This window comes from Anoplopoma fimbria, chromosome 19, assembly GCF_027596085.1.
Source record: "Anoplopoma fimbria isolate UVic2021 breed Golden Eagle Sablefish chromosome 19, Afim_UVic_2022, whole genome shotgun sequence".
Lineage (NCBI taxonomy): Eukaryota > Metazoa > Chordata > Actinopteri > Perciformes > Anoplopomatidae > Anoplopoma > Anoplopoma fimbria.
The window spans coordinates 89,452-97,749 of NC_072467.1; the positions used below are offsets into that span (position 1 = coordinate 89,452).

At 41.9% G+C, this 8,298-nt stretch overlaps 1 protein-coding gene across 1 annotated transcript; it reads right to left on the reverse strand.

The window, feature by feature from the left end:
• Positions 1-2,263: 2,263 nt before the first annotated feature.
• tph1a (tryptophan hydroxylase 1 (tryptophan 5-monooxygenase) a) lies at positions 2,264-7,667 on the reverse strand. The gene is made up of 11 exons (XM_054619375.1): positions 7,475-7,667; positions 5,455-5,589; positions 5,087-5,270; positions 4,895-4,995; positions 4,728-4,795; positions 4,444-4,640; positions 4,197-4,332; positions 3,976-4,102; positions 3,783-3,878; positions 3,294-3,427; positions 2,264-3,184 (listed from the first exon to the last, which is right to left on the reverse strand). The coding sequence occupies exons 1-11, from the start codon at positions 7,562-7,564 to the stop codon at positions 3,010-3,012; spliced, it is 1,443 nt and encodes a 480-aa protein (XP_054475350.1). The 5' UTR covers positions 7,565-7,667; the 3' UTR covers positions 2,264-3,009.
• Positions 7,668-8,298: the final 631 nt, after the last annotated feature.

The following is an 8,298-nucleotide window of genomic DNA, read 5'->3' on the forward strand; positions in this document are numbered from 1 at the left end:
TCTGTCCTTAGACCCTCACATCCTCTGTCCTTACACCCTCACATCCTCGTATATGATGTCTATGGCTGTCCTTAGACCCTCACATCCTCTGTCCTTACACCCTCACATCCTCTGTCCTTACACCCTCACCTCCTCTGTCCTTAGACCCTCACATCCTCTGTCCTTAGACCCTCACACCTCTGTCCTTAGACCCTCACATCCTCTGTCCTTACACCCTCACATCCTCTGTCCTTAGACCCTCACCTCCTCTGTCCTTACACCCTCACATCCTCTGTCCTTACACCCTCACCTCCTCTGTCCTTACACCCTCACATCCTCTGTCCTTACACCCTCACCTCCTCTGTCCTTAGACCCTCACATCCTCTGTCCTTACACCCTCACATCCTCTGTCCTTACACCCTCACATCCTCTGTCCTTACACCCTCACATCCTCTGTCCTTAGACCCTCACATCCTCTGTCCTTAGACCCTCACCTCCTCTGTCCTTACACCCTCACATCCTCTGTCCTTAGACCCTCACATCCTCTGTCCTTACACCCTCACCTCCTCTGTCCTTAGACCCTCACATCCTCTGTCCTTACACCCTCACATCCTCTGTCCTTAGACCCTCACCTCCTCTGTCCTTACACCCTCACCTCCTCTGTCCTTAGACCCTCACATCCTCTGTCCTTACACCCTCACATCCTCTGTCCTTAGACCCTCACATCCTCTGTCCTTAGACCCTCACATCCTCTGTCCTTACACCCTCACCTCCTCTGTCCTTACACCCTCACATCCTCTGTCCTTCCCTCACATCCTCTGTCCTTAGACCCTCACATCCTCTGTCCTTACACCCTCACATCCTCTGTCCTTAGACCCTCACATCCTCTGTCCTTACACCCTCACCTCCTCTGTCCTTACACCCTCACATCCTCTGTCCTTACCCCCTCACATCCTCTGTCCTTAGACCCTCACATCCTCTGTCCTTACACCCTCACATCCTCTGTCCTTACACCCTCACATCCTCTGTCCTTAGCCCCTCACATCCTCTGTCCTTAGACCCTCACATCCTCTGTCCTTAGACCCTCACATCCTCTGTCCTTACACCCTCACATCCTCTGTCCTTAGACCCTCACATCCTCTGTCCTTACACCCTCACATCCTCTGTCCTTACACCCTCACCTCCTCTGTCCTTACCCCTCACATCCTCTGTCCTTCCCCCCCTCACATCCTCTGTCCTTACACCCTCACATCCTCTGTCCTTACACCCTCACATCCTCTGTCCTTAGACCCTCACATCCTCTGTCCTTACACCCTCACATCCTCTGTCCTTACACCCTCACATCCTCTGTCCTTACACCCTCACATCCTCTGTCCTTACACCCTCACATCCTCTGTCCTTACACCCTCACATCCTCTGTCCTTACACCCTCACATCCTCTGTCCTTACACCCTCACATCCTCTGTCCTTAGACCCTCACATCCTCTGTCCTTACACCCTCACATCCTCTGTCCTTAGACCCTCACATCCTCTGTCCTTACACCCTCACATCCTCTGTCCTTAGACCCTCACATCCTCTGTCCTTCCCTCACCTCCTCTGTCCTTACACCCTCACATCCTCTGTCCTTCCCTCACATCGGCACAGGAAAAACTCCCCTAAAAACCCCTTTAACAGGGAGAAAAAAGGAAGAAACCTCTGGGAGAACGACAGAGGAGGGATCCTTCTCCCAGGATGGACAGAAGTCAATAGATGTCATGTGACCAGAATGAGCAGCATAACAGAGATACAACACATTCAATGTATATGACATAAATGATTCATATAATAAGAGTAGTAAGCAGAGTAACACCACAAATGACCATGATGTTTAATTAACACCTTTCTCTGACTGTTTTAATGATATTTAGATTGCATTAGTTTGAACAAGGTGTACCAGTAATCTATAAACTGGCAACTGGGTGTCGAATTTAATAAAGTTATATTAGTAACAAAGCTTCATTATCTGTTTTTTTTACATGGCCCTGGGGTCAAAGGGATAATTATTCTTAGATACACAAACTACAGCCATATTGTCATCACTTTCAGGGTCCTTGCTGTCATCCTTCTGCTTCTTCATGATCATCATCAGCATCTTCCTCAGCATCTAGTATCCACAACCAGACCACCACCATGATGGCATATAAAAGTGACCAAGTCAACAGGTAACAAACTGTTCAACACACTGTTAGGACACAATACATTTTATTTATTCATTTATTTGAATTGTTTTAATACATAGCCTACTCATAATGTATATATTTCTTTACAGTAGAAAAATAGTGTTTTGATTTCAGGTGCACTACAATTATTTTCACTTCCAAGAGGGTGTATTTAAAACCATTACTGTAAAATAAAATAGGTCAGGGTATATGGGCCATGTCAGTCAATAAACATTCTTATAACACCAATTTCCACTTTCACAATTTCCCTCAACAGCACAGCAAAAGGAAAATGATACATACACCGAAAGCATACAAACAAGGTACATTTTTATACATATCACTGAAGTGAGGAAGAGTAAATGTGAAGGAGAATGAAATTAAATATAAAACAATTCACATGATAATATACAACAGCAGAGTTAACAATAGGATGGAGAAACCACATCGGTGTTTGTACCAGCTGGGGATTTTTTAAAAAGGTAATAAAGTACCATGAAAGCGTGATGACTGTTTGCAATTCAGAAGCCGACCGGGCCAAAGCACAACTGACAACAAACAACTGAAGCAAAAACAGTGTCTGGGGTCCAGCAGCTCCTTGGGTTTGTGCAATTTACTGATGTCAGTGGCTAAACATAAAATGTGCCTCTGTTAATTGAATAAGCATTACACCTTGTAGTGGGGACAATGGAGGGTTTTAACAAAAGAAGTGCACAATCATTGTACTGACGAAGGGCGATACACAAGCAGTATCTCTACAGTGGTGCTTTGGGGTTACACAGCGAACAATGATGGACTGAAGGTGGATGACTTCAACTGGAATGCGGGCCGTCAGATACCCAGCTGCTTGTTCAGCCGGCTGAGGGCGTCACCGACAATGTCAAGCTCGTGCCGAAGCTCCTCCACCACGCTGTTGATGCTGGGAGTGTCTTTCAGCACATCCACACTCTGGGTGTAAGGGTTGTATCGGACTGTGAAGGGACGCTTGATGGTCTTGGCAAACTCCCTGAAATGACCATAATATCATTATTGAATTATCTGTAGTGGATATTTAGATCATTTTTCTTGTACTCATATCATTATTAACATATATAATGTTTAACTTCTGAGCTCACCTCATCTTGACTTTGGCCTCCTCAAAGCTGTCTGACACAAAATAGACATCCTGAAATGTTGTGATGATGCATTCTTGTTTGGATGTGACTTTGGGGTCAAAGGGCATTATCCTTGCATTGCCAGATAGTGCATGCTGAAATAGAGAAACACAGTTCAGATGTTGCAACCATTGTGCGTAAACACTAGCACACATTTGTGTCATTTGATTAAATGCAAATCAGAGTAGTTCTAATAGAGAAAAAAATGTAGTCTGTTATCAAGTTAGAAATTCTAAGGGACACTTTAGGATTAAAATGTTAAAATATTGCCAGACCTGTATTATGACTTTAACATTTGTTTAATATAATTATTGAATGGGTTTGGCTGCTTAGAAGTATGGTGTGTAGATAATATACAGCTGGCACTTTTCCATATGATAAGTACATTTATGAGCAATATAATTGGAAAAGATCTGTTAACATGTTTACAGTATGGTCCAAATGTTTTACCTTAAGCTCACTTATAGATGATAGCAGTCCCGCTCCATATGCTCGCAGCTGCCCTTCTTGCTTGCATAGGCCAAACTCCACCGTAAAGAAATAGCACTGTAACATAAGAGTCGATAAAACTATTATGCCAATTATTCTACATTTAAAAAAAGGAGAATATGAAATTAAATTAAATTTGATCAGTGTCACTCACTGTGGCGAGTTTCTGAACTGAGTCATCTGAGGCCCCGAGTGACGCAAGACCAATCTCCTGAGAAAACTGGGCAAAACTGGGCTCTGCTAGCAGGGGGACGTGACCCAGCAACTCATGGCATGTGTCCCTTGTTAATGAAAGATGAACAAATGTGAGGACCCATAGCTTTATAATGAATATTGACAACCTCTTTTCTAACTATAGTGCTGCATATCACTCACGGCTCTGGGGTGTATAAGGGGTCAGAGCTGTGCCGCACATACTGGGTACAATGGAAAACCCGGAAGGCCAAACCAGCGAGGAAGTCCCGAGGGGACAGATAACCAGCCACAGGCCTGATGGTGAATCCACTGCGTTCTGATAAGATAAGACATTTAAAAGGCAGATGAGTGTGTGACTACATATACAAAGCTGAAAAGATTTATAAAAATGACATTTAAATTTTTTTTAAATTTTTTTTAAACCTACCCTTGAGGAAGCGTGACACGTCTTCCAGCTGAGGGATGTTGTCCTCCCGAAATTCACAGTATTTGGACAGCAGTGGCAGGTTCTTCAAGTATTCCCGGCAGGCGTGGGTCGGGTACAACTTGTTGAGCTCTCTGTACACAACTCCCCAGGTCTTCACTTCCTCCTCTGTGAACTCAATACGAGGAATGGGATCCCCACTGCAGCAAGAGAAAATAATGCCATGAATATCAAGTAAAAGCCAGGATTTTCAAAGAGAACCAGTGAAATATGCAGCAATTACTCACTGTTTGTAGGCCATCGCGAGATCAGCAAAGTACTTTCGCCTTTTGCGGTAGACGTTGTCTTTGAAACCCTGATGGAGAGGAACATAGAAGGAAATGAGAATGCATTAATTGAATGAATTGAGTTTGCATTTTCAAGTCAACAAGTTATCTGAATTTTGCCTACATACCGGATGATCAGCATCCAACTCAGAGCCATACATCAGGACACGGTTAGCACACTTGTCCAAGTCTGAAATCTTCTTTGGGAACCAAGGTACATTATACATATCTGAGGAGAGAAAGAGAGAAATTAGTTGTTTGCTGATAATACGGTCAAATATGATATATTTTTAATACGATATCTGCAGGATTTCATTTACCTTCCTCATCGAGACAGGAGTTATCTGGAGGCTCCATATCCACCACGTTCACATGCTTTCTGAGCAGCTGGATTATTTCATTCAGTTGTTCGTGGTTGCTGTCGCAGTCCACAAAAATTTCAAACTCAGAGTTGCGTCGTTTGGATTTTCTGGACTCTATGTGTACAAGGTTGACATGGTTTTCCTGCAAGAAACATGGAGAATCATTCTTAACTTATCAGCGGTTGCTTTATTATCAGTTTGATGAATCAATAAGTTACTGGTAGACATATATATTATATGTTTGCTGTTGTATACTGCAGTTACTGTATTCCAAATTAAAACATTAATAGGAACAAGAACCATGATTATAAAAACTTTGTGCATACCTGGAAGAGTTTGAGCGCCTTAACTAGTCCTCCCACTTCATTCTTGAGAGAAAAGATGATTGTCGCTTTCCCTTTCTCTGATGTATTCTTCTTTTCAGTGTTTTCTTCAATTTTTGTGAAGGTTGATTTGTTTATCTGAAAACAGTAATGAAACACAGATTTTCATTATTGTAACCGCAAGAAATCACCCTCATTCAACAACCAACAGTGGCTCTCCTCTGGTGGTCATGTTAGGAGATATTCAACTCTTACCAACTTTTTAAATGTATATGTGATTATTAAATTTCACCTAAAATTATTGGAAATTCCACTTTTATAGTTAACCTTAGCCCCTAAAAGTAAAGAATGTATTGCAAACAGAGAACTCCTATAAGAAATGCGGCACCTGCATTAACAGTAGTGTGAAACCAGCTTTTTATTAGCATATTCTGTACTGCTTAGTTTTAGTAACCCTTCAACATTGCAATTAAACAACAATGCACTGTTACATAGTGTGGTTAACTTGAGTCAATGACACACAATGGCTTTCCCCCTCGTGACTGAACCACAGCTCAGGGAAGGTAATGACGTGAATGCACAACTTCTAATCACTTAAGAGCGTCTCTATCCATCCAAAAGAACATCTTATTCTGAACATGAAACACCCTCAACAAGTAGTAAGTAGGGTCAAAGTCACAGAGAACTGCTGCAGAATAATTCTGTAACCCTGAAAAAGAAGCATGGGTTGATTCTTTACATTCCTAGAGATTAGTTACATATCACAGGGCTGAGATTAGTGTCCGGACCAACCCCTCTGCTGTGTTTCAGCACCTTGAACAGCGCTCACGTTGACGCACGGCTGTAATCCTGCATTCCATGTTAGAGGCAGGACAGAGAGAATCTGTCACATCAGACACTATATTATATTCCTATCGTTTAACTACAAGCACACTTTCGAAATATTATATCACACATCTGGATAAAACGGATTTTGGAATAGGAATACATCTGTTAAGTGTTAAATTTAATGTTAATGTTTTAATTTAAGCAGTTTCTGCCTACCATAGTGCGCCTCTCCAGCATTGTGTAGACGGCGCAGCAGACCACTTTTCGGTGGACCCTTTTCGGTAGTATCCCTGAAAGCATTGGTGTATGGGGACTGGAGCAGGACGCTCCCCGGGGCCAGCTCTCTGCGTCTCGGTTTAACGAAGATGAACAAGTCTCTGTCTCAAAGAATCGCCTTAGAGCAATCTCATCTAGTCAGCAGGGAAGGATCCCAGTGCAGGGAAGCCTATCAGCTGCACTGGATCCCAGTGCAGGGAAGCCTATCAGCTGCACTGGATCCCAGCAGACACCAGCGTGTAATCACTGTTCCTCGTCCAGTAGTTATCTCCCCTTCATTGGTGTCAGATTTATAAATGTAACTTAGACACAGCTTTAGAATGTTTTTAACATACACAGAAAAGTTCATGTGCTTATTCTAAATGATCATATTTTTCCCCATTGTGATTTATTCTCTCCATCAATTCGTGCAGCATTACAGTCCTGAAATTGAGAAAGAGTCCTGTGTTTAAGATGTATAAACTATAGTAGGTGAAGGTCACACAGTCTGCCTGCTGAAGCTTCAGGTCGTTGGTGCCTCTTGTTCAATAACATCATTATTTGGTGTATTTTTGGTTATTGTCCCCTTTTTTTGTTGAGCGTTAATTTTTGCAACGAATATAGCATAATAGAATTATTTTACTTTTTTTTATAAATAACTACTTTCAACATCGTTTTAGAAAATGTCTCCTGTCAGTGTCCTTGTTCTAGTGCGCAATGGAGACACAACAGCTTATGCAGGTTTATCTTTTATCTCTTCTGTCTTTTACTGTGAATGATATACAGAATGAGAATGAATCTCTAATGACAAATTATGAAACCTGTAAATCCTTTGACGCAAATGACACTAAAACGACAAAGTGAAGGCTTATTTATTAAGACAAACCGAGCCGATGTGAAAAAGTAGTCTTGGAATATCTCAATGCATTGGTTGTCTTACCTCATTGTTCAGCAGTTTTTCTTCATAGCCAATGTTGATGGAGTCGAAAGATCTTCCTCGACGTGGTCCTTCGTTTTTGTTTGAGTACATGTTAAAGAGCTGCTAGATGATTTGCCTTTTTATGTATTCTTACAGGTGAGTTCTCTTAATAATCCCCGCTTTGTAAAGTGGGATGTCTACCCCGAGAAGCAGCGCGCTGTGCTATTTAAGGAGGAAGAGGAAGAGGAGGGGGCAATAATCTCCCACAGCAGCAAATGGAAGAAGAGAGGCCCACGTCATCAGGGAAAAGGACTTTCTTTCATTTCAAGTAAATGCCTGAAACAGCTTCAATAAGATGAATCATACATCCTGATATTACTGAAAGAATATAAAAAAACAGATTGAACAGTTTTGTTTTTTCATATTTCAATGTGTTTGAGAAAACACTCGTCATGAAAAGATTATAAAGCAGGATGTATTGTTATGTTTTGTTATGTTAGACTCATCTGCAAGCATTTAACCATAAAACCAAATATGGATAAATGTGCCATCATATAGTGTCATTGAAAACATTTGCTCCTCATTCTCCCTGTTTGTTGATACCTTGAGACAAGAAAGAGAAAGAGGTCAAGGTTTAAGAGGATTCAAGTATAGCCCACCCACCTCATTATACAGTGAACCAAACATGCCCCCCTTTCAAAATCCTCTGCACTGTAAGCACCTCTGGGTTCCCGTGCACATAACACAAATAACCTGCATGTTTTCCTGCCTTTAACACCATGAGCCTTTTAATAAGATCAACACAATCAGTGGAAAAAGCTACTGAACTTAAAGAGGCTTCATTA